Source organism: Carassius carassius, chromosome 32 (assembly GCF_963082965.1).
Source record: "Carassius carassius chromosome 32, fCarCar2.1, whole genome shotgun sequence".
NCBI lineage: Eukaryota > Metazoa > Chordata > Actinopteri > Cypriniformes > Cyprinidae > Carassius > Carassius carassius.
The window spans coordinates 4,526,880-4,553,735 of NC_081786.1; the positions used below are offsets into that span (position 1 = coordinate 4,526,880).

Sequence of the window (26,856 nt, forward strand, 5' to 3'; positions counted from 1 at the left end):
TTTGCGGTTACTAACAGACCTTAGGTAATGATCAGCCAGAAACAAGTGTCAATTTTGGGCCTTCAGAAAACCCACCATCATAAAATGTTAAACAGTGATTTCTGTACACCAAATGCTTGTCATTATAAAGTTAACAAGCATATAATATCAAATAACCTTGTATTAATTGCACCGGCTCAGGATATCAAAACATTGAGAAATGATATACAAGCATCAACATCGCAGACGTGAGCATCATAATAACATATTGAGCAACTTTGTCCTCAAGTGAAATCTTGTGACCCTGTGACATGCAATAACACATTGAAATGCCCTCATCAGGTCATGTTTCACTGCAATAGACACAACAAACCACTGCAAAACAACTGAACAAAAAGTTCTATTAACTGAAATGGCAATGAAATATCTGTGAAAATGAAATTATCTGCTGCTTCTGGATGAAATGCCAGTCAATAGAACATCATAACCCTTCATCTAGTGGAAAAAGTCTGTCCCATGTAGTCCTTTCACATCAAAGTCTACCACCATGTTTGTTGTCCAACTCTTTTGGACTGGTTTCACTTGTAAATGGTGCTTATTTCTGTGCATTCAGATTTTTGCTTCTCAAGACATTAAGTTATTATTGTGATGTTTTTATCAGCTGTTTGGACTCTCATTCTGACGGCACCCAATCACTGCAGAGGGTCCGAGTTATGTAATGCTAATTCTGTTCCGATGAAGAAACAAACTCATCTACATCTGGCCTGAAGGTGAGTACATTTTCAGCAAATTTTCATTTTTGGTTTAACTGTTCCTTTAAACTCACAGATTTTCAGTTTAAATGAGAAGGAACATCTAAGCTAGTTGACAGTATTCGTGAATGTTTTTAACAACATGTGGCACATTCTGACTCTCACATGCTTTGCAGCAGTAAGCTATCAATACTCTGAGCACAGTGCACACACCCTTTCAGCGTACAGAACCTACTGGAGAGCAAGGAGAGGTCATTTGTTTATTTTCAGCACACTTGTCCAGACACAGAGATTCAGGGCTTACATGAAAGGCACTTTGTTTCATGCAGTGGTGAACATAAAAGATCTGACTAATAAGTTGACTACGTGAGCCCAAAATAGATGCAACTATTAAAACTATTTAAGACTGCAAGTAAATAAACTTGTATTTTTCTTGCTGTCTGCATGGTGTCTTTCGAGTAGAGATTGCTCTGTTGTTTATCTGTATTAATGCATGATTATGCATCATTGCCAACATATAATAATGGGTCATTTTTATTTATTTTTCAAATAAGAAATGTTTCTTGAGCACCAAATCAGCATTAGAATGATTTCTGAAGGATCATGTGACCCTGAAGACTGGAGGAATGAGGACTGGAGTAAATATATTAAAACAGAAAAGTTATTTTAAATTGTAATAATATTTTTTAATAATATAATTATTATACTGCTTATCATATTAAGGTCAATAACCTGTGTTTCAGTTCAAAAGTAATAATAAACATAAGTAAACAATATTTAAAAAAACATATGATACAATAAGAATATAATTAATTTGATAATTTGTCTATTCTCTGCATTATCAATTTATTATAAGACATTTTGTGTATATCTAATTTGCTATCTATGAACTGTATTATATATATTGGTATTACATCAGCCATCAGTCACCCTGCTCTCTAGATACTATTTGCCCTTGTTAACCCCATTTTAGCTGAATATCATATCATACCCAGAAGTTCACCCCCACAATGTGCCAACATGCACTGAGAACTAGTTTCATAACCACTACTAGAAATTTCCCAGAGGAGACTGCAGTGTGTTCATAACTGAACTATAATCAACAGCACAGATGAAGGCCAGTACTTTCCTTCCCTGAGAGCTTTAATGTGAGGGTATTAGGGATTAGGTTTGTAACAATGTACACATTGTATTTTAAAATGGTCTGTGATATTTGAGAGCAGCCCCCTGTTTTTCACTGAAACAGAGACCCTTCTTTTCATTCGTGCTTCCTCACTGAAGAGTGAAAACCGCTCTTTATAACCGCTGTCCAGTCGGTCCACCAGCGTCCCTTTTGTAGCTCTTTGGAAGCTTGTTCAACGATGACAAGACACAAAAGCATGCTGGCCATAAATAGCGCCGAGCAGCAGAGGATTGCTCCCTGCCTGCGGATCAGATTCTCCAAAGGGAAAAGCAGCCACTGGCCTCAAGCCCAGATCTACTGCAAGACCATGTTCATAGAAACCTCCTGACTGTAAGAAGAAGTGAAGGAGGCTGGGCTGCTCATTTTAACTCAATCTAAAGCTGTATGTATATGATTTTCTATTAATGACTTCAGCACTTTACTTGATTGGTATACTAGAATCAGCATGCCTAAAAAAGCTTAACCAAACACTAACAAACCATTCAATAACTAGAAAATCAAAGTTTGTCAAGTATAGTAAAGTTTGTTCAATATTGCCTAAAGCAGAATTAAGTTTGTATTGACTTTACATCTATATCTATAGAGCATTAGATAGATAGATAGATAGATAGATAGAGATAGATAGATAGAACGATAGATAGATACAGACAGATAGATAGAACGATAGATAGATAGAACGACAGATAGATAGAACGACAGATAGATAGATAGACAGACAGATAGATAGAACGATAGATAGATAGAACGAGATAGATGGATGGATGGAATGACAGAACAATAAAATAGATGGATGGATGGAATGATAAGATAGATATAGATTCATAGATAGATAGATGGATGGATGGAATGACAGAACAATAAGATAGATGGATAGATGAATAGATAGATGGATGGATGGATGGATGGATAGATAGATGGATGGATGGATGGATGGATAGACATAGACAGATAGTCTTTAAAAGTTAGCCTCGACTCAGAACATTAAAAATGTTATATATACTATAATAAATTATATTACAATAAATAATAAATAATGTTAATAAATATGAAATTTGTTCATTCAACAATTCCTTCAGTGACGTAAACCCAGCTCAGATCATCATCATCATCATCATCATCATCAGGTCTCACACCCTGCTGAGATCACCCATCATTTCATTGAGCCAAGAATCCTGCCACAAGATTTTATTTCACGGTGGCACCTTCCTCGATCTCAGAAACAATGTTTTACTTCAGGCCGCAAATATTGCCAATTTTACAGATAATATTGTGTTTTCATGTAGTGTTACTAAAAGAGAGATCATTCCAAGCAGCTGGGCTTCACGTTCAAAGGTGTGTTTGAATCAAAGGCTGCGGTGAAGAGTTCAGAACCCATCTGTTTATGTCCATATGTGTAACAGCAATGAAAACTGTGCTAACTTCTATCCCGGTTCTGACACAGACACAAATCCCATAGTCCTCCTTCAACTGGGAGTGTAAAAACCAAAAGTGCTTTGTTTATCTGCATAGACTAAATAAAATTCGCCATGTCAAATGAGCCAGATTAGTCAGAAGAGTTCAAATAAATAGTTTCAAACATGTAAAGTGCTCGTCACCGGATAACACATTGCTGTGAGGCATTAACGTACAGCATTCTCTTACAGCATAATAAAAAATCAACTCTTAATATCTGATCATCCAAGCTTTCTTCTGTCGTTTGGCAAAACACAAAGAGAAAGTTCTTTAGGGACGTATAAAAGTTAACTGCAAAAGTAAGCTATCATTCAGCTGGTAGATTTTTTCTTACATGTGTTAATGAGATCTCCTTAGTGTGGAAAAAAACAACAGCAAGAAACAAACTAAAAAAAGGAAATAAAGACAACTAGGATTATTCCTTCAGGATCATATGATAGATGAGAGCGTGTGGATTCCAGATGGCACATGGCTGTTGAGTTTACAATGGTCTCCCCTCCAGCGATACGACCACGTTTCCGCCCAACTTCTCTGCCAGGGTTGAGCGGTCCTGAATGTCATCTAAACCATTAACCTGCCATTCGTGTTTGATACCTGAAAAAGGACACATGATTGCATTAGCTTGCATATAAAAAACAGTGTACTACCAGAGTGGTTTGTTTCAATCTGAATATGAACTTGTGTGCTTTCTTTGTTTCTAATCTTATTGTGTTAGATTTTATCTATCTATTTCTATATTTTTGCATATATATATGCAAACACATAGAAATAGAAAGATATATATATATTTTTGTGTGTGCGGTGTGTGTGAACAATCATCACTCAGTCAGGAGCCAGAATCCAGATACTATCTGTTTTATAAAGATGCATTATGGGTATTATTAGTGAATTTGACTGTACGCACCTGTAAACTTCTTCTTAATGGCATCTTTTGAGCTAGCATAAATCATCTTGCTTTTTAACGGCGCACCTTCAGGGGCCCTGAAATCAAAAACATCAATGCTGAGTACACATGCAGACAAAGAAAAAAAGGATTGACTTGGGTATTTTGTGTATAGCAGCACTGAAAAGCAACAAACAGCAAGGTTGTTATTATTATTAACTGAGGCTTTTATAAAAATGAAAACAATATTTCCATTAATTAAAAAAAAAAATAATAATAATTAAAAATAATTATATTGCATGGTCTAGTTTAATTCATTTCGGAAGCCTTAAACTATCAGTGCATTAAAAAATAATTCACTTGTTGTATGTGTTGCTAAAAAATTATAAGAAATAAAAAATTTAATTAATACTTAAAATAAACAATAAAAAAAACATTCATAAGTGCTTTTCCAAAGATACAAATTTAATAAAACCAACTGAAGAACAATTCAAACTACCTAAACTAAAAACAAAACTCCAATAAAATGAATAAATAAATGCATAAAAAATAAATGCATTAATTAATTAATAAATGCATAAAATAAAAAATGCATAAATAAATAAATACAAAAAAAAAAGAAAAAATTATCTGTTATTATAGGGTTGCAAATGGGCAGAAAATAAAAAAAAAAACTTTGAAAACATCTTGGAAAGTTTCCTGAAGTTTATCAGAAATTTTCCACCCCTTTGCAATCCTAATAATTATCCTGCCAGTCAGACTACATACCAAAATATAAATACCAAGTCTTCTTTCTTGGACTCTTTAGTTTCGTAAGTGGCATCGTATAAGCCGTATCTGCAGTCGTTGAGAGGAAGGAGCTTCACGAAGCAGGCGTAAGGGTCATCGACACTGTCTCCAATGTCTCCGACTAAGATCTGCCTGCCTTCTTCTACCACGATCTTCTTCTTGTCATCGCTGAGGCAGAACAGCACTCCCTTTTTGCGCTTTTTCACCTCGTCTGAGGTCGAGGACTTCCGTACTTTCATGTCATTGAAGACTTTGATGACTTCATCACTGACTGTGACACCAGAGGCCTGCGATGAGGATGTGATTGAGATAAGTACAGGCAGATGATACTAAAACAGCACTTCTGCATATTATTTGGATGTCCAAACTCTAACCAGCATCAACCATAGTAAAAAATAACAACTGTATGAATCCACCAGGCAATATTAGAGGTAACAAGCTGTGAGATCTGGATCACATCACTGGCATTGAGTGATTCAGCGCTGTTCACAAACCCTGACTCACGTACGATAGCCAGCTGGTCTGTCACTACAGTTCAAATCAAGTCATAGTGGGGTGTCTGGGACACGAAACAACTATGACAGCTCCTCCTGGGACTTTTTAAAGACATTTGGATTCATGATCTATGACACTTCACCCTCAACCCTTCAAAGTTTGAACAAAACAGTGATAAATGTCAAATGAGCATTACTACTCTCATGTCATATTAAAATGTATTCCTCAAACCTCACTTGTAACTTATCATATACCATGCATTTTTATTTTTCTCCTAACTAGTATCTACTTTTTCTGGCAATTATTGATGATATCACTTATTAGAGGATTAAAATTAAATATTAGAGGAATAAAACTGGACATTAGTAACCAACTGTGATTTCTATAGATTCACATAATAACTTAATTAGATGTCAGTACTACTTATTATTTGGATACCATTAACTACTCAAGTTGCACTTTAATCATTAAATAAATAAATAAATACATCTTACTTGATTGCTTTTGTCTTGTTTACCAGTACAAAGATTTAAACCATTTTAAATTAGAAGGAAATGATTAAAATATCTGTATAAATTTAGAAAAGACAATAATTATTAGATAGTAAAATATAAACCATATAAATAATAAACAAAATAATATCAACCTAGTTTCTTTCTGGTATCTTTTACTATTAACTATTCATTGGATATAAGCAGCATCTAATTTTTTTTTTTTTACTTTTTAGAATAATTTATTTTGTACTTATAATATCTAGGAAATGGCTACCTGGTAGCTTTTTTTCTTTTTTTACAAACAACTACTATGAATTACAATTACTATACATAACTAGTAACAAAATAATGACTACTATTAAAGTAAGTTATTGCTAAACATGAGGTTAGTAGTTAGAAAAAGAACTGAATAGGTGATATTATTTAATTAAATATTTAGTGTATTTTTCATATATTCTGTGTTGAGTAAACAAGTAGGGTCAACTCTTGTAATAGTTACTAGTATCGAAAGTACTAGTTAGTGTGAAGTGGTTAACAGTACTCTCTCACTCACACTATTCCTACTGAATCATGAACAAGTAGACTAATTAATTTCCCAGGACCCAAACTAGGCATCTGACGGCAATAAAGAGCTCGTTCTGATCGGATTATTTTCGTCCATCAGTCCAGTCCCGATCATTTGTTTCTCGAGCGCCCGTGAGGAAAAGTTGGAGAGGCGCGCGCTCAGAGTGATTAAAGCACCGGCTAAAATTAGCTTAAAATGGCTGCCTCGGGATACAGGCCTGAGATATAGATTCATATCAAACTAAAACCGATTTCGGTAACCAAAAAAAAAAAATCTACTTAAAGCCGGAAAGCTTTATATTTATACTTTAACCGGAGCGCATACAATCACGCACGTCATTCCGGCCGGAGCTGAAAACGTGACCGTTACCGATCAAAAGTTTGACAGAAAGAGTTTCAAAATAACATTATAACATCTGTTATGAATTAAAAATGAACGATGTGTGAAAGAAGACCTGTGCTTACCATGCTGTCCGACGAGAGGAATCAATGAAAGATTATTTTCTTGGTACTTCTATCTGGGAACGTGAACAGAAGAGACAGTGTGCGCGAGCGCGCGCGTGTGTGTGTGTGTGTGTGTGAAAGAGAGAGAGAGACATCAGTGCACAGCCGCAGTGAAGGGCTGATCGAGCAAATGCACTGTCATTGGGACACTTGGCAATGAAATGGACAAATATGTGCCACACATTTGCATTGGACCTTGGCATAATATTGTTTAAAACAACTTCAATGTACTGAAAATATGACAAAACTTTTAAGTCATGAACAGTACACAAGACATTTTACTTTATATAAGAGCAATATCTAGCAATTGTTAGATTTTAGACCAGATAATATTTATCAGATATGTTTATGACTAATTGACATTAGTCATTAGTAGTTGAAAGCACATGAGCTGATGATTTATTATAAACTTTAAAATACCCCTTATGCCATGTTAGACAGGGCACACATTTTAAATGGAAAAGAACAGGTTTTTATTTTTATTCTTCACTGAAAGTGCACCTAACTCCAAACGTATACAATTTATGCATAACTGAAAATCAGTGATGAAAACAAGTGGTCAAGCCAAATATTAACAAAATTTATTTTACATACAGAAAAAAGATTTACACAGCAGGTAAAATTATTCTTAAGACCCATGAGAGGAAAACTGATTCAAACAGCTTTCTGAAGGTGGTTTGGGGGGCTACACAACCTATAAAGACAATTTTCATAAATAAAGCAAGCAAATTATACCCAAATCTAAATAAATACCAAAAACTGTAAATGGAAGCAACAAAATGGGGTGATTTGGTTCCTACGTAGTGTTTATGCATACTAGGGACCTGAACAAAAGAACTGAATTTTTCTTTACATCTATTCACAACTACAAAACAGAAATTCTATTTGTTCCTTTGAGCTGTGAGACTTAATTTATCGTCAAAATGGAGACTCTGGACTGTAAAAATCTATACAAAACAGTAGTCTAGGAATGCCGAAAAAACTAAAATGCACCATTTTGAAATTGCAGACAAAAACACAAAGCTTTTTGTCCTGAGTTAATATGTGAACACAAAAATAACTTTTCAGAACACAGTGCTAATATTTTTTTTCTTCACAGCACAGATGTTTCTCCTTTCTCCAGCTAGTGGAGGACCTGTACTTTTAAAGGCCGATTTATACCCCCGTCACTGGCTGTGAAGATAAATGCCACTTGATATCCGCTGCTTGAGTGCTGTTTCGCTTGCACACTGCACATTGCAAATAAAACTGAGGAAGAGCTAGGTAGAATTTTTGAATGAGGTCACACCACACTGGAATGTTCATGAACATTCCACAAATGCCACGGAAAAACATAATTAGACCACAGATTATGAACTGGCCTTCAGTCTGGGCCAGTTTGATATATTATGAGTGTGGAAGACGGGCTTTTGTTTACATCCGTGGCCGTTTCTGTGGAGGAGTCATGCGTTCAGCCAGGCCGAGTCTCTGAAGCTCAGAATGAAAGAAGGCCTGGAGCCGTAGACCGGCCTTTGCTTCATTGGTGTTAATTGGGTTGTACTCCAGACAGTTGGAAAACATGAGCTCCACATCCTTAATATACTCCGCTATGAGATTAATAACACAAAAGAAACTACATTTAGCAATTCATATTGTGCGACTCTTTCAAGCTATTAAAGTGGCTTAGATATGGTTCATTCTACATTACGATATTTCAACTTCAAAAAAACTTCAACCTTCAATTCTTACCAGCAGTTTGGTATTCACAGTTATTGACCTTTTCCCTGATTGTGCTCAAGGCAATGGGTTTTTTGATTATGTCATAGTAATCAGGCACCTGGAAAAATATGTGCAATAAAAGTAGTCATTAAACCGATGGAAATAAAGCCTCAGTGTAAATCTGGGATAGTGAGATGTCACAGAACAACTGCACAGATTATTTAATAGTACAGGTGGTTGTAAAGCAACCATGAATGGGAGCTCCATGGCTTTGTTACAGAGGGGTACAAGTGTGAACTTCTAAATGCACTACCTGAGTTCTGGACACCAGTTTCTTGAAGGGCCAGCTGTCCTCGTGTCTGACCAGGTCCACAGAGAGCAGCTCACAGGCTGACAGCTCGTGCACACCCAAGTTTCTCACTGAGCTTCGACGGTTGGAGGAAGTGGTGGTTGGAGCCAAGACGATTTTGGCTTTTGGGGAGACCTCTGCTGGAGAAACAGTGACCAAAATACATGTGAACAAAAAGTCTTGGAGAAAATGAAACAGGAAAAACAATAGTTGTCTGCATTCAGTTAAATATCAAGTATACCATTTTTCCAGTGTCATTTTCGTCAGTCTAAGTCTAATATAAAATTTGGGGAAACAACATTGGCATTTACATGGAATCTTCCCTTTTTTCATAATGTATCCTATAAAACCTTTTTTCTGTCACAAGATAAAAAAGGCAATAAATTGTGACTTTTACTCAAATCGGAGTTATCAATGTTATCTCTTTTTTTTCTGCAAATCTGAGAACAAGTCAGAAGTCTCAATTAGATTTTCATTTTTTTTTATTTTTCATTATGTTCCCAAACAAGATTTTTTTTTTTTACAATGTCAGAACTCTGAGAAAGTCAATTGCAACTTGTGATTGTGAGACACAAGCTCTCAATTCTAAGAAAAAGTCAGAATTGTAACATATAAACTTGCAATTTCACGATAAGTGATTCAAATTGTGAGATGTATACATACAATTCTGAGTAATAATCTTAATTATGAGATCGGTCCGATTTTCACCCAATTCAAATAAGATGATCTTCAGACTGTCCTGACACAAAGTTATGGATTTTGTGTCGAAAGACAAAACCGTTTTCGCATACCACAGCGACGAATTTGAGTCACAATGCCAAAATGACACTTGAGGCTGTATCTCTGGAATGCTTTGGCATATTGACACCGAACTTTGTGTATGTCATTGAAAAGTCACACAGAGTACACCAAATTTATTTGATAACAGCACCACCTATTGGTCAATCTTGATAAGCCAAGTAATCATGCTACTAGAGGTTGTATTTATGATTTTTTTAGCCATTTCAATTACAATAAACCTATAATTGCTGTTATCGCTCATTAATGCATTTGGTGTGATGCTCCATGCCATGCTTAGCTCATAAATTTGCCGTTGGAGTGCTTGGCCTCATAATTGCTGCTTGCAGCTATATTTATTTTTGATTTTGCATTCTATGGTGGAAGCAAGCTTTCAGAGTATCCTACTTTGATGTGATGCAGTAAATTACATTTCCTTTATGTTAATCTGATTTATTTATTCAAGTGAATTCACGGAGACTCCTTACCAGTAATGGGTCTCTTCCTAGAGTCTGTATTTTCTGCTGCAGGACTGGACTGGTTGGATTTGGCTGTTGTGCCATCGGCGGGCACCTCTAGACTAAGACGGGCACTGGAGCGGCTTCCTGCCCGGGGAGGGGGCTTGCCATTAGACACCGGGGTAGACTTCTTCCCTGAGTTTTTGGAGCCTCCTTTATTAGCAGGCTGGCTCTGTTTGGGTGTGCTCTGCTGCGAGCGAGGTGTGGAATGACTTGATTCTGCCTGTTTTGATCTGGTGTTCAAACGACTTCCTTTATTGCTCTGAAGAGGAAGTTTGACGGGAGCCTTCTTGGGCACACTGTTAAATAAATGTGAAAAAAACAACTGTCACAATCTTCTTCTGTATGAAATGAGTAAACCGGCAAGAAAAATCCACTAACTCTTCCTCCTCTGACTGTTCTTCTTCTGACTCAACTTCTGATTCTTCTTCCTCTTGTTCAGACTCCTCCTCGTCCTCCATTTCTTCTTCAGAGTCGATAGAGGAGCGCTGACGTGAGTTGATTCTGTGGGAGCGCTGTTTTGGGCGGCACTCAGGGCAGAACCAGTCTTCAGAAGGAACAGCCTGTAAAAAATTAAGGAAGATCAAAACTTTCCTCTTAAATGTAGAAGTTTAAGAGGTTTTATACTTACAAATAAATAAAGAATGATTTGTTAACAGATTACAGATATGTATATTTTCCTTTCCTTTTATTTGTCCTTGGCTACACGTGTTAGTTTATACATACACACTTTACGTCTGCATGGCAAGTCAGGGTTTATGAAAAAGAACAGTTAATAAGGTGTCCACTAACTAAAACCTTCCAAAAACTATGGTTCTCACCTTCAGTTTTGGCCGAACACAGAAGATGTGATAGCCTCTGTCACAGGCGTCACATAGAAGCATGTTCTCAGCATCTCCTTTCCTACGGCACACCTTACAACGGGCATTGAGGATGGATTTGGCCCAGACTACGCTGCGCTCAAGTGTGGAGAGATGCAGGAAGACCTGCGACAAGCTGGAGCAGGCCAACAAAGACTCACGCCAGCGTTCTTGCACCGTCTTCACCTGCCGCCCACTTTCACTGCCATCTGTCGAAGAAAACAGGTTTAGCAATGATAATTTAAACCAACGAGTGCTTAAAGAGAAAATGCTTTCAGTTTTTTGGAAAACAAATCTTACCATCTTTCTCACTGGACTGATCGTCATCTTTCTTTTTATCCTTTTTCTTCAACTTCTGGTCTTTCTTGGCATCGTCATCACCTGATTAAAAACATTCAGAAATAAAAGCCTGTGGATGAATGAATTCAAAAATGAAACAAAAACATGTTCCTACAAAAAAATATTATCCATACAGTTTTCAGGAACACAAACCTAAGCCGCCTTTCCACGGTCTCCAACATTTGAACATGATTGTCACATTCCTCCCCCTAGTGGCTGTCGCACAGAGCTTTCAACTTACCTCAGCTGATTCACCATGGTAAAATGAACGATTTTATTGTATATAATATAATATAACATATCAATACAAAACCACCACCAAATAAAGACATAGTAGTTTTAATGGGGCTAATCAATGTTAATGATTTAATAATACTAAAATAATTACTGGTATTTAAATTGGTAATTCTAACCTCACACTCAGTTTTGATTAGAAAACATCACATCCGGTTGGTCGGCCGCATACGGTCTAGCTGCAAAAGTCCAAATATTTGAATGCATCCAAAGCTCAAATCAAATCTGAAGTTTCTGCATTATGTATATTTCTGGAGCTTCACGCAGCTCCCGCACAACTCTACATTGGAAATGAATGACTTCCGGTCTCTCACTTGTCATTTGTTGGAGGTAGTGGAAAGATTGGTGGATTTATACCCTCAAAGGTTTCAGAAGAACCATAGACGTAACAGATCTTACCTAGCGGAGCTTTTAGGAACTTGCGCTCTATGCCCTGCTCAATCTGTGCAAGAGCCTGTGCCAAAAAGTGCACAATGTTACTGACAGGCTGTGGTGTGCTCACAGCAGTGGATGTGGCACTCTGACCCTCCGCCTTCAATTCTTGCAGCCTAAAAATAAGAAAAAAAAAACTTCAATTCACACAAAATCGCAGACACTACTGCAAATTCTGTTAGCTTGTAGGAGCATCAGACTTTGTTTGAACACACACAAATAAAAATACACAGGTAACAGATATTAAAGTGAAATAACCTGTCTTTGACTCTGACGTGATTCTCATCAATTTCCATCGGCTCCTCTTCTTCGTTGGTCAGCCCGTTCTCTTTAGACTCAGGATTCAGCAGTTCATAGTTCCCGTTTTCCAGAGCGGCTCTCCATGAGTTTCTGTCCATCACCTTTTCAGGGTTAAGAGGGGGAAAAAAAGGCAGGTTACCATTAACAAAGATCCAGATCAAGCCACATCCCACTATAAGACATGCAATAGACAGCTATGGAATGTGGTTGAAACAATCAACATACTTTAATTGCCCCCAGAGTTCCCTGATAGATGCGGTCCTCAATATCCAGTAGCAGATCTCTGAGACGATTCTCCATGAAGCGCTCAGCCGGTACAGTGCTTTGTGGGCCAGCTTTTGGCTTTAAAGTACTGCCTTTGGTCTCTGGCAGGGACTCATCTGCATGATAAATGAAACAATACAGTTTATACAATAACAAATTAAAAAATTTTTTTTATTATGCTCATCAAGGCTGCATTTATTTGATCAAAAATATAGCAACAAATATTGTTAAATAATTAATTTAAAATAGCCATTTTTTTTTTTAAATACATTTTAAAATGCTATTTATTCTTGTGATGACAGCTGAAATTTCAGCAGCCATTACTTCAGTCTTAAGTGATCCTTCAGAAATCATTCTAAGATGCTGATTTGGTGATCAGGTATCATCAAGAATTACTGATTATCATTTATTAGTAATGGATTATTATTAATGTTATCATTACCGTATTTTTTGGACTATAAGTCGCACCTGAGTATAAGTCGCATCAGTCCAAAAATACGTCATGAGGAAAAAAACAAGTCGCACTGGACTATAAGTTGCATTTATTTACAACCAAGAACCAAGAGAAAACATTACAGTCTACAGCCACGAGAGGGCGCTCTATGCTGCTCAGTGTAGGCTACAGGAGCACTGAGCAGCATAGAGCGCCCTCTCCAAGCTGTAGACGGTAATGTTTTCTCTGGGTTCATGTCAAATTAATTTTGATAAATAAGTCGCACCTGACTAAGTCGCAGGACCAGCCAAGCTATGAAAAAAAGTGCAACTTATAGTCCGGAAAATACGGTAATTATTAAAATTACCATACTCATCTGCAACATACATCAGTATCAAAAAAAGTAACAGGCACAAAACATATAAAAAAAAAAGAAAAAAAAAGGTAACATTACTTAGGAACCTGGCTGAAACTGTACCTGAGTGATGGTACCGCTGAGCAGCTCTGCTATCCATCAGTTGAATAATGCGCTCCTTCTCCTGCAGCAAAGTCTCTTTAAGGCTGCTCTCTCTGCGTCCACGAGGGTTCAGAGCCTCTATGAGCTGCTCCACCTCCTCAGGTGTGCTGTAGAAGAACCACTGATTGGGCCGGTTGACTGGCGGCGAGGTGTTCTGGACCAGCACCGGCTCCTCAGTGGTGGCATCCGTCTTAACTGGGCTCTGGGCTGAGAAAAGCTCCTCTATTTTGGGTTCGGGAGTAGGACGGGGCTCTAGCATGTCTTCTGTCAGGCCAAAGAAGTCCTCCTCAACAAACAGTGCCCCAGCAGAAGGGAAAATCCAGTAGCGGCGATAAAGGCGGTCGCGGCCGAGAGGCAGGATGTAGGTGCAGGCCATAGCTTTCTGAATGCGCTCCAGGAGTTCCTTCTCTTTGAGCTGCTGTTGATGTAACTCCTCTGGGCTCAGACTGTCTTTCGTTTCAACCTCACCATCCTGTTTCTCTTTTGGGGTGTCATTTGTTTTCTTTACTGGAAAACAAAAATAAAGGAATTCTATAGATCAGTCAAGTTTACATTAATTAGTAAATTGATTTCCACTTTAATTAAAAAATCTATAACAAATATTAATTTAACCATTTTAACGGAAAAAAAAGGATGTTTTGTTTTTGCGTTTAGAGCAAGGGTGCCACCATCTTGCAGTACCACCCACGTGTGACGTCAGGTTGGTTCGCTCCACTGGCCAGTAAAGCAATAGAAGCATTTCTTTACTTTTTGAACACACAAATGTTATTTTAACATACAAATGTTTTGGTTTTCACCATAATTTGGATTAATATTCAACATATACAATATCTATTATCACCTCATCATATTTTTCAAATACTGGCATCGGCCAATATGTTTTTCTGCTTGGCCAATGTGTTCGAAGGACAAATTAAGATACATTTTTGATTAAATTTAAGAGCTCTCTAACCTTTCGTAGGCAACAATGGAACTGCAATGTTCCCAAGTCCAGAAATGCAACAGGGACATTGGTAAAATAGTCCATGTGACATCAGTGGTTCAACCGTAATTTTATTCAGCTACAGGAGTTCTTTGTGCACAAAGAAAACGATAACATCATTTATTCAACAATTCTTCTCCCCGAGTTACCATCTTCCACCATTTTGGAGAGTACTCCAGAACGTAATCAACGTAATGAGCATTGTTTACGTTCATCATGTGCATGCTGTCTACTGAACGTAAACAATGCTTATGTTATATGTTATTCAGTGGGGAAGTCGTGGCCTAATGGTTAGAGAGTCGGACTCCCAATCGAAAGGTTGTGAGTTCGAGTCCCGGGCCGGCAGGAATTGTGGGTGGTGGGAGTGCATGTACAGTTCTCTCTCCACCTTCAATACCACGACTTAGGTGCCCTTGAGCAAGGCATCGAACCCCCAACTGCTCCCCGGGCACCGCAGCATAAATGGCTGCCCACTGCTCCGGGTGTGTGTGTGTTCACTGCTCTGTGTGTGTGCATTTCGGATGGGTTAAATGCAGAGCACAAATTCTGAGTATGGGTTACTTCACTTTCTTCACTTTCGTTATGTTTTTAATGTTTGTTTTGCACACACAAAGTGTTCTCGTAGCTTCGCAAAATCACTGAACCACTGATGTCACATGGATTATTTTACCAATGTCCTTGTTACGTTCGTGGACTTTGGAACATTACAGTTGCATTGCTGTCTACGGAGGGTCAGAGAGCTCTCAGATTTGATCAAAAATATCTTGATTTGTGTTCCGAAGATAAACGAAAGTCTTACAGGTTTGGAATAACATAAGGGTGAGTAATGACAGAATTAAAATTTTGGAGTGAACTATCCCTTTAAATACAATAATTCACTTTGAATAAAAGTGATTAAATCAAGTTCAACATCTTTCATACCACTTGCATGTTTATTAACTATTTTAGTTTTTTTTTTTCTTTCAAACAGCATGCATTGATAAACCTATCATAATAAGACCAAGAATGTATCAAAGTATGCTGATGCGATACCTTTTTTAGAATTAGCTGGATGCTCCTCCTCATCTTCAGTGTTTTGCTCAGCATGACCTTCCTGACTTTCTGTGCTGGTGTCCATCTCCTCTCTACCACCAACAGACAGAAACCATTTTAATCAAATATGTGGACTGGAATGTAAGCAGTGTCCCAAAACCCAGGGATTGAATATTGAGAAAGGATTATTGGTTCAGCTTACCCTGCCAAATGTTCTCCATTTCTTGCCTCCTCTTTGAGTTTTTCATGTTTTTCTTTTAATTTCTGCTCCTGTTCCCTCAGCTTCTCCTCCTTTCTTTTTCGTACCCTGGAATATGTAGATGCAATTAATAGTTTCTAAGCTGTTGACAGAAAGGTATAGGTCTATGTAATAAACAGTAGTCAGGTTAGATGCCATATTGAATTTAACACAAATGAAAACAAGGCTGTGAGGGTTAAGACTTGGAACTGTCGCATGTTAAAAAAATTAATACAACCTCATGTTGTGTCAATCACGTTTCGCATCAGTTGAAAGCATTTTGATAGGAAAGAATGATGAATCCAAAAAAAAAAACATTAAAAAAATTTTGTACTCTGTGTGCAATGACCTTAAATCATGTCGTTTTCACAACATAACTTTCAAAACTGTTTTATGAAGTTTTTGTTTTGTCTGCTGAACAATCAGTAGGTTGTTGAACAACAGTACAGCAGTTTTAATTTCTATCAAAAATGACACTACCCTAACTCTATATTCTATTCCATACCTCTCTGCGGCTTCCTCTCGCTCTCTGCGATGCTGTTCAGCTTTAAGCTCTCGCAGTTCCTGCTTGGCAGACCTCTGCTCGTCTGCATTGTCTTCTATAAAGTCTCTTGTAGAAACCAAAGTCAGCAGCTTTCCACACAGAGAATGCAGGATCTTAAGCTTCTCTCCTGAAAACGTGTAACAATATTAGACATACTGAACACTAAAAAAATGTTGATTTTCTTTTTAATTCATTTTATATCATTCTGTTTATTTAATTATAATTGAATTAAAAAAACAACACCACCACTAACCAGGCAGCAGGTCATAGACAGCAGTGCAGGAGAGCTTTTTGAGCAGGCACTGGTTTGACAGACGCAGCTCCACACAGGGGTCATCTGTGGAGACAAACCCACCCTGTTTTTGGTAGCGAAACTTTGCATTGGTGGACATGCAATCTGCCCCCGAGGCCAGGATGTGTAGCCTCAGAATCTCAGTGAGAGTACAGCTGTCCAGATCCAACTGCTTCAGACTACAGCCTGTGCAGAGAAAAGAAACATGGTTTTTCACTGGGTGTTTGAATTTACTGAAAGTATATAATAGAACTGTATATATTATTTATAAAGGCACAAAGCTAAAATCATAATAATTTCCACAGTTGTCAAAGACAGTACAGACATATTTCAGGGCACATTATCTGACCTTGGTGCAGTTGTGGCCAGGCAGCAGCAAGAGATGCCACAGCGCTGATGGCAGACTGTGTGGGGTCAGCATCATCCTCCAGAGCTTCACTAAGATCTAAGAATAAAAACCACAGTCAAACACACCTGAATCACCAGGATACTGAAGGTAAATAACATTACATCTCGACTTTCTAGTAGCTTTTTGTGGTTTCAGTTGACTATAGTCTTAGTTTAAGTTGAAGTACTAAAATGACTAAAACTATGATGAAGTAATGAAAATTATACAGGTATAAAAACAAACAAACAAACAAACAAGACTTTAAAATAATAACTTTAATGGGATAAATTATATGTCTGTTTGATTTCATATAAAAATGTTTTTTTACTTTTCCATCAATTTGAAATATCTTTTTTGTAGACTCTTTTAAATAAATTGTAACCTCTGCATCTCTGACCTTTGACATCCGCTTCTGCCAACTGGTCTTTGGCCACTTCCTCCTGTTCCTCTGCCAGAGCCTGGAATATGGCCGAAAGGAAGAAGAATAGCAGTTCACAGAGTGGTCCCTCAGGATCAGAGCCCACCAAGGCCTCCTCCAGGACCTCTGTAAAAAGCAACAATCCTCATTAGGAACGTTTTAAAAAAATAAAATAAAATAAAATAAATCTGCTTCCGACTCCGAAAAATTCTATTTGTAAGCTAACTCATTCTAGATTTAGTGAGTGGGATATATGCCATAATATCCCATGGTGTAATGTGCATCTTACCCAGTGTTACGCCATCAGGGAACTCATCCTTTAGATCAAACAGCTCTCCAAATGCATTCAGGAACTCAAGCACCATCAGAGCATCTCCAAACAGCTCTGGAGGAAGACGGGTTTTCACTGGAAGTGGCTTCGGTAGCTCCTGAACAGAGGCAAATTTCAAAACAACGTTTAGTTTGCTGCTTATCTATGCATCCAAACAAAGATGTGTTTTAAAGACTAAGGGTGCATGTTTACCTTAAGGTCATCACACTCCATGTCTTCTCGAGGTCTGTTCCATAACTTCAGTCGTTCTGCATATTTTTTCTTTTCCTCCTTTAGCTTCTCTCGTTCCTGAAGCACATCACAAACAAAAGTATAACAGGTGTAAAAATTAATAAAAACAAAATGTAAACACTTAAAGAATACTATATGTATGATCAGGTATGAGTGAAAGACTAGATATAAACTTTAAAAAGAAAAACTTTCCAACTCACCCTCTCTTTCTCAACCTTCATTCGTTCCTTCTCCTCTTTCCGCCTCTGTTTCTCCTCTTCTACTATCCTCTTCATCTCTTCTCTCTTTTTCTCCTTGTCCTCTTTTTCTTTCCGTTTGGCCTCTATTAGATCTTCTCTTTCTTTCTTGAATTTTTCTTCATAATGCGAGCCATGCAAAGAAACAGCAAATGTATGCAAAATCAAATGCATTGAATAACTGACCCCATGACAAGTCTGGTCAGTGTTAGGGCTGTCAAAATTGCTCAAAAATGACGTTTGAATATTCCCTCTAAAAACACACGAATATTCGAACATCTGGTTGCGCATGTTGTCAATGATGCATTACGTCAATAACAGGACAAAATAATACAAAGAGACATAACTACTTGTATAGATAGTCTATTTAAGTTTAAACATATTTGACAACATATTACCTACACAAAAACAAGGAAATCAACTAATGGCTAAGACCGCAGACCTCACCCTCTCTGCGCATAACGGTTTAAATGAACAAACACATTTTGAGTGCTGATCAAGATTTTTGTGCAAGCAATTTAAGGTCGCGACTCTTGTCCCAAATATAGCAGGCTTCATTCAGTGAATGAAACAAATATTATTAATATTAACTGAAGTTTTACAGCATATAGAACTGGCATTGAATGCTCCGAGTGAGCTGTGCTGTGGTAAACATGGAACTTTTCATTGAGATTAAACGATAAATAAATCAAACCTCGGGTCCATTGCTTGACAGAACTCCCTGAAGCCTGCCCCATCCACGACACTGATAGGTCTCATGTCCAGACAGTGTGACTCCTGTGACCTGTCCCTGAACCCTCAGGAGCGCTAGCGCGCCCACTCGCAAAGCAGAAAGCCACGCCTCTACTACCGCTGGCGTTTTTTCCACATTTTTTTAATTTGACTATATTAATTTTCACCTTCGAAATTCATTTTTTTTTAACTATTCGAATATATATTTGAATTTAGAATATTCGTTGACAGCCCTAGTCGGTGTATAACTTATTTTGCATTTGAAACTTACCCATGGCCATCATCTGTTCTTTCTGCTGCATCAATTTTAATTTCTCCTCAACATAATTCATCTAAAATTGGGAAACAAATTCTCATCAGAGAAACAGAATTTAAAGCATTCTACATCAGACTGAAATTCTCTCTTAACAAATGACATGCCATGCTCCACGTTGCAAACATTACATTTAAACACACACAAGCACACAATAACACAGACCTCAGTTGGAGAGGCATCATTAGGACGGCGACCTCTGCCCTTCCCTGGTGGACTGAAGGCAAACACCGGGGGCTCATCCGGGAAGAAGTAGGAGAAATTGTGTTCGGCTAACTTATATTTTAGAACGGTTGATGGCTGGAAATAACAGTAACCAGAAAGGGGAAAAAATAATTTAAATGCAAATTATTAAATTGGGCAACCTTGATAACGAACTAAAAATCTATTAAAAAAAAAAAATTCATTGTTGTATTTACCTTGAGTCTGATGGTTCCATTTATTGGTTCACAGTGCTGTTTAAGAAGCAGCTTCAATCGGTCTCGACTGAAAACGTTCTTTTTACGACTGTATGATGGAAAAGCAAAAGGAGAAAAAAAAAAAAAAAATCCTTTACAATGAGTAACAAACAAGAGACAACCATGACATTTATTCATGAATTTATCTCTAGTAAAAAGAACTCACCAAATCTGAGCAGCTTTAACTACTAAAGGTTCACAGCCCTCTGGGGTGACAGGCTGAACTCTGTATTTAAACGAAGATGGACTGATGGCTTTCTTCTTCTTGCTTTAGTCAAAGCATAAAACACAATTTAGATGAAAACCAGTACAAGCAGACACATATGATGCATTTCATAGAAAGGAAGATCTGAGCACGGACCCATTAGTTGGTGTTTTGGGAGAAGTGACTGTTGGCTCCTCATCACTGTCACTGATAACAATTGAATCGCCCTCTATGTGATGTCTGACATGGCCGTTGACTGTGCCATTGGAATGGGGAGGTGTAACATCCAATATTTTGCAGGGTTGCCTGTTGAACATGAAAAGGGTTCTTATTATGCTTTTTCCACTTTTTTAACTTTAGTTAATCTGTAATATTGTGGTTTGAGCATAAAAAAAAAGATCTGCAAAGTTTCAAAGCCCACTTCAAAAAGTTTTATTTAACAGAAATCACTTTTCAAAAACTACAACGAACGACTCATTTGGACTACAACGCATATTTTCCAGGGTTTGTGATATCACAAAATTGACGAATGGGACAAGACCTGATTGAGCTTAACTAGAGAAGGCAACGAGTGTTATCACTATGTTATAGAAACGTAAGCTTTCCAAAGGCAGACAAACGTGGATACAATCATCTGCGTTTATATCGCGCTCAAACTGATTTGAATTTGATGGAATATTTACGACTAAAGCTCAAAGGGCAAGGCGGTTATGGTAAGGAGCATGACATTTCCCAACCAGGCACCGAGTGGAGCTAATCACAACACACACTGGCCCAGCTAACCAATCACAGCACATTTCGTATTTCAGAAGGCAGACCTTCATGTTATACAGGAACTATTCGAGCCGTTCATGTCAGACTGGGGAGAGAGGTGTTGTAATAATGTACAATATGTGAAAAATAATGTTTTATATATATATATATATATATATATATATATATATATATATATAAATAAAACATTATTTTTCACATATTATATACATTTCTTTTATATTTATATATATAAGGTAATTTTACCTCAAATTCTGCTACAAACAGTATGTAAAGGTAAAATGTTTTTAAATCCGCTTTAAAGAGCGGTTCATAAGAAATTGTGAAAAATGTTACGCTATCTCCATGTCTCCCAGAACAGCCATTTATATTACCTTCTTTCTGTAAATATTATATTTATCCACGATGTAGAAAACAACAACAAAATCTTATCAATTGAAAAAAAAAAACTTCAAGAATCAAGAAGGCAGTTTGGGTGTGATCTATCTGACTGACTGGATAAGACAGCAAGACTTGGCCAGACAGACAGCGTCTTCCTACTTGTCTTCCAAAACAGAAAGAAAAAAAGAAAATCCCCCTCCACCCCCTGTCTACCAGTACGGCTCCATGCTTCCTCTCATCTTGTTGTCTCTGCGAGCTCTGATGGTGTCTAGGGCTACTCCTTGCACCGGTGCAGCCAATCAGGGGGATTCTCTAAGCTCCACCCGATCACTTTATGTTATCTCAAAATAGCAAGGTCAGCTTGTTATGGCCGACTCTGATCCTCTCCTACAGGACAGAACTCCGATACCTTTTTCTTCAATAGGCAAGTTTCTGGTCAAGATCAGGCTAGATTATTTCTCTTGAATTGTGCAGGGGTGGCATACTTCTTTTCTGAGACTTGATTATGTACTGCATACAGAGCTGCCAAGGACTTTCAGAGCTCCAAAAGAGCTTTGTCTAGAGGGGGCAGACAAGGGTGGAGACACATCTGGGTGTTTCTCTTCTGTTAAGCCATGGTCTTTTCAAAACAGTGCTTTATACAGGGCTATTGTTCATCACTATTCACATACTTTCTCTTTTGCACAGCAGTGGATCATCAATATAATGGTTGTTTTTTATCTAGTAAAATAAATAAATGTAAACTGTTGTCCTAAAATTATATTGCAATTATTTTTACTTCCAAAGACAGATCTTCAAAGATTTAACCTTTTTCAAAAATTTTACAATTTTCTGAATCTGCACCACACAAAAATAAACATGCACTGCAACCAGTACACTCATGAGGTGGCTGCCTCCATCAAATGAAGAGTGTGGTTCCAAAACACGATCAATCGATTTTGATTAATTTGAGTAAAAAGTGGTTTCTTTACCAAGAGAGTGGCAAGATGAAAACCACTATTTTCGGTTTCAAACTTACACACAGCATCTTTGGGTTATAATAACATTAAAAATTCAAATCCAGATTTGATTATAAAAACTGATTTGTATTTTCCCCAAAATGCAATAAATCCATTGAATCAATATAAAAGTTATATTTTTAATATTGAAACCGTTGAAAATACAGTTGATCCAGATGACAGACTCTGAACCTTGTCAATACTAATCTTATAAATTATTTAGGGCTCCAAAATAAATTGCATGTGATTGCCATGCGCATCTCGTGAGTAAAGCCGGTTTTGTAGTTATTAGTCTGTCACGGTTATTAGTAGTAAATCTCCATCAAAAGCGCTCAGATGGTGCGGCATTTACTACACAAAGCCATAGATCACTGACAAGCTACACAATCGCATTCGTAATTGAAAGCGATTCATCTGCAATTATGAACATGATATTGCGTAGCTTGTCAGTTACGGTTTACAATGCATGGAATGGTGCGCTGTGATTGGTTGAGAGGATGAACTGCATTCTGCAAAGAAGAGAGACTGCCGGTTGTCATGGTTTGGAAAGATGGGGAGAAAATATGATGGAATAAAATGGAAGATATCACATATTGCATAGTGAATTTGCATTTTTATTCTGCCAATCTGCTGTTTTTGATTTGTTCAGATGTTTTATATAGTATAGTTTCACAACACTAAGGTCACATCATCCTATTTTTGCTTCAAATTTATACAATCTAATTTAGCTTAAAAACTATTCATACTTCGTCAGGATCCTGATTAAAATGCAGCGGTTGCCTCTAACTTTAAAGGTCTACTGAAGTGCTTTGAAACATACAGAGAGAACAGGCAAAGCTTAAATAAAGAGGTTTAATTTGTGTTATAAAATTTTAAATTTAGTTGTCATTCGACATATTTCAAATTCTCAAAAGAAATACGCAGCATTTTGTCCAAGCAATAAAAAAGGACACCTTTTTATTTATAAAAAATAAAAAGTATCGCATTGTGAGTGTTATTACAAACACTCTATGGTGTTTTAAAGTGAGATTTGAGTAAAGTTTACAATTAAGCTTGATTCTAATGTTAGCCACAATGCACCTGTTACTCTGCTATGATTACATTTCATGATGCATTCTATCAAAAAAAAAAATGTACATAAGGCTTTAAGAAAATTCTTTGTTTTCTAGAAAGTCACTTCATAATAAGTGGATAAATGTATTGGAACAAAGTGGACCAGGAGACTATAAGGAGTGGATCAAGATTTTCAGTTTCATGCAGTGTTTAATGACCTAATGTTATGTTTATGTTCACCTACACTGCAAAAGGGCCCCTGTTTGCTATTATGCTTCATTTAATTTAATGTTCAACAGGTTTGTTTTTGTAAAATGTAACCGATTTGAATCCGTCTGAATGATGTGTAAACTCATCAATCAACATCTCACACACCGAACAGCAAGTTATCTTTACTTCCATTGACACATTTCTCAAAGTTAAGAAGGTTTTGTACTTGGATTACAAAACCGGAGTCAGTTTCGATACTGACTGGCTATTTAAATAACAACATTACAGATATAAATTTGCCACAGAGTTTTTTCAATAAATTCCTATTGTTTTAATGTAAAAACATCTTACTGCTTTATTGATAAAAAGTCTCATGGCCGATTTCATGAACTTCAACAAAATGTCAGAGCTCAGGTGAATTGCCCTGGAAGACAAACACTACACTGCATACTGTGATTCATGTTGATGAGTTAGGAGTTACGACATTAGCTCACCTGGCACCAGAGCGACTGACAACATCCACAATTTCTCCAGGAAAGAAGCGCTCTTTGACATAAGCGTGCACATCATCGCATATCTCATGCAGACGTGAGCGGTGTGTAAGTGCTGTCAGGTGCAGAAGGGGGACGAGCAGCGCATTGGGAAAGTTCTGAAGATTAAATCTGGCTTTCCTCTCGCTCTCCAGGGCCTCCTGGTAGGTCAGACCAGGCTTCCCCGTCACAGCACAGCTCCATACAAGACTGTTACACAGAATGGTCCTCTCAAAGAATTCACTGAAAAAGGGTGTCATGTTATTTACTATACGGACACCTTTACAGTTTACACAGATATGAACATACTACTCACAACTGACTTATGAACCTTGTCAAAAAGCTCATGTTTTGGGGAAAACAAATAACAGAGTGGAGATTTTACCCAAAATACATCTGTTTGTTTTACGGTCACATCTTTTTTCCCCCCTAAATTTTAAGAACTCCAAGTTATTCATGATCAAACTTGCTATTAGTAATAACTTAAATAGAATCTTTGTCAAAAGGAGACAATATTTGAAGCTCTATTAACACAATTACAAACACACTTAATACCAGTTAAACTAGTTTTAGCTTTTATGCCAAAGTAGTTAGTATTTATAACTAAAAATGATTACCCATATCAGTCTTATGACCTGATAACACTAACCCACCGCCATATATAAAGGGTCAAAATAATTTCATTTCTCCTACAATATGCATAATTTTATTATGAGTTTCATTCACTTGATGTGTGCACATCTGAACTCTTGGCTTTTATTTCTAAATCGTTAGAATTCATAACTTAATGACAGTTACTAAAGAAAGCTTTTACAATTGGTATGCCTTTCATACTGAAAGTTTAACAAATAGGAAGACGCCCAAAATAACAGTAAATATATAAATTTATGACTGTTTAGATTCTAAAATAAATACAATGTCATTAATATTCTTGTGGCTCAGTGGCAGAGCATTGCGTTAGCAGCACAAAAGGTTGTGGGTTCGATTCCCAGTGAACACATTTTAAGTAAAAAAATTATAGCCTGAAGTCGCTTTGGATAAAAGTATCTGCTAAATGCATTAATTTAAATTTAAAATGTAATATCATCCTAATTAATCAAAATAAGAATGGCAAAGCACATTAAGTTTTCACGGTTGACATTTAGTTACAGCGTTAAAAAAAACAAATAAAACTATTAAAATAGGCTTTGTATATCATGTATATCAGCTGGTCTTAATACAGTATCTGTCCTTTTTTTTGCCTTAGGATGATGTCTAAGTAATTAGTAGTTGTAAACAGACCTAATGATAGTTCATACTCAAATGATAATCTGCATCCTACTTCATACATCAGCCCAACATGACCACTTACAAAAACAAATGACAACTCCTAAGACCCGGTGACAGATGAGCACCTAGAACAGTTCAACCAAGTACTACATGAGCATCATAATCTTCCCTATTCCAGCCCCACATAACCAGTAAGTCAGTGTGCCAAGGCCTAATGAGAAGTGACACCAACATAATGGTAAAACTCCTGCCTCTAACGGGCAAACACACCAACAATAGCAGCGACCACGTTTTAAGCTACGTTACAATATCCTGTGTGTGGATGAGATCTGTCCTATCTCCGCTAACACCCCCACCCCAAAACATCCGTACAGGGGCTTCCCGGGGACATCCCACCAGCGATATGGCACTAAATAAGCTCTTATAACACACCGACAGACAGTTTTATGATTTATTTCACTCAGTCTGCTCTCTGTGTCGTGGTTTAGTTGGCTAAACTGAGCTAACTAACTAGCAGCCAACTCTGTTAGCAAAGGCCTCCAACTGACACCTGCCGGGTGTATGAAGGGGGAAACCTTAAGTCTTCATAAATACAAGGTTATTTCACACTAATGGTGTTGGATTAGAAGTAAAGCTCGTTTAAGAGATCAAACCAATATACATGTAGGTTGGTAGATGTTTAAGTATGAAAATGTTAACTTTTTAAACGGACTGTCACTTCTGTTGTTAGTTTCTGGTGCTTCTGTTGTTGACTGGCATCAAAGGGGAAGTTGGAACAAACAAACAGAAATAAAATAAAAATCCCTTACTCATAGGTCCTGAAGATTTCATGTGTGATTTTACAGAGGAAGACTTCTTCGTCGGGTCTGAGATCAGAGGGCGGTTTCTGCCTCACGAACGGCTTTTTGTGGAGAAGCGGCATCTTTTCTTTCTCTTTATCGTTCTCGGAGACTTTCAAAAACAAACACAAAAACACAATTGAGAAAATGTCAAATTAATACGGGTCCATTCAATGTGAGACTCGTCGAAACCGGCTATAGTAAAACCGTTAGGATTTAAAAAAAAAAAACGATATTCTTCAGTCTTTGTTAATGACACGCGCTTCCCGGGTGACTTTCAAAATCGAGCCCACATATTTCGCTTTTTATTCAAAGTTGCTTGGCTCATATATAATAAATGATCCCGATACATAGAAGAGGAATTATGATATTTACCAAATATATGATGTGAAAAAAACAATCAGCTCCGGAAGAGAAAGAAACCACAAGTGTATTAGGGTATGTCCCACTTCTCAGAGCGGGGATTAGCGTGTTGACGACTAGTTTTTGATCCGCTCTAGTTCACTTTTACCCACAGCGTAGCCCT

General features: G+C 37.3%; 2 protein-coding genes across 3 annotated transcripts; both read right to left on the minus strand.

Moving 5' to 3' along the window:
- Positions 1-3,084: 3,084 nt before the first annotated feature.
- On the minus strand, positions 3,085-7,221 carry cfl2 (cofilin 2 (muscle)). The gene is made up of 4 exons (XM_059519922.1): positions 7,057-7,221; positions 5,018-5,325; positions 4,271-4,347; positions 3,085-3,960 (listed from the first exon to the last, which is right to left on the minus strand). Exons 1-4 carry the CDS (start codon positions 7,057-7,059, stop codon positions 3,848-3,850), a joined length of 501 nt encoding a protein of 166 aa, XP_059375905.1. The 5' UTR covers positions 7,060-7,221; the 3' UTR covers positions 3,085-3,847.
- A 433-nt stretch (positions 7,222-7,654) lies between these two features.
- baz1a (bromodomain adjacent to zinc finger domain, 1A) lies at positions 7,655-26,844 on the minus strand. 2 transcript variants are annotated; one of them, XM_059519921.1, is made up of 28 exons: positions 26,706-26,844; positions 26,301-26,442; positions 24,187-24,465; positions 20,433-20,582; positions 20,238-20,339; positions 20,033-20,120; positions 19,779-19,913; positions 19,572-19,632; positions 18,533-18,687; positions 18,294-18,389; positions 18,060-18,198; positions 17,750-17,896; positions 17,314-17,409; positions 16,926-17,150; positions 16,634-16,799; positions 16,093-16,197; positions 15,891-15,982; positions 13,838-14,383; positions 12,888-13,042; positions 12,621-12,763; positions 12,330-12,478; positions 11,598-11,678; positions 11,259-11,506; positions 10,819-11,000; positions 10,408-10,736; positions 9,107-9,279; positions 8,824-8,911; positions 7,655-8,681 (listed from the first exon to the last, which is right to left on the minus strand). In XM_059519921.1, the coding sequence occupies exons 2-28, from the start codon at positions 26,411-26,413 to the stop codon at positions 8,509-8,511; spliced, it is 4,416 nt and encodes a 1,471-aa protein (XP_059375904.1). In that variant the 5' UTR covers positions 26,414-26,442; positions 26,706-26,844; the 3' UTR covers positions 7,655-8,508. The 2 variants fall into 2 exon arrangements, with proteins under 2 accessions (XP_059375904.1, XP_059375903.1); XM_059519920.1 differs by having other exon boundaries at positions 9,107-9,282.
- Between the last annotated feature and the right edge of the window lie 12 nt (positions 26,845-26,856).

Excerpts from the sequence above, each read along its gene's own strand:
- baz1a (XM_059519920.1), bottom strand. The coding sequence starts at position 26,413 with ATGCCGCTTCTCCACAAAAAGCCGTTCGTGAGGCAGAAACCGCCCTCT. Across the intron at positions 20,583-24,186 it reads GTCAGTCGCTCTGGTGCCAG|GCAACCCTGCAAAATATTGG; the intron begins GTGAGCTAATGT and ends CATGTTCAACAG. Across the intron at positions 12,764-12,887 it reads GAACTCTGGGGGCAATTAAA|GTGATGGACAGAAACTCATG; the intron begins GTATGTTGATTG and ends AACCCTGAAAAG.
- cfl2 (XM_059519922.1), bottom strand. Across the intron at positions 4,348-5,017 it reads GACTTGGTATTTATATTTTG|GGCCCCTGAAGGTGCGCCGT; the intron begins GTATGTAGTCTG and ends TTTTGATTTCAG. Across the intron at positions 3,961-4,270 it reads CATTAAGAAGAAGTTTACAG|GTATCAAACACGAATGGCAG; the intron begins GTGCGTACAGTC and ends GTCCTTTTTCAG.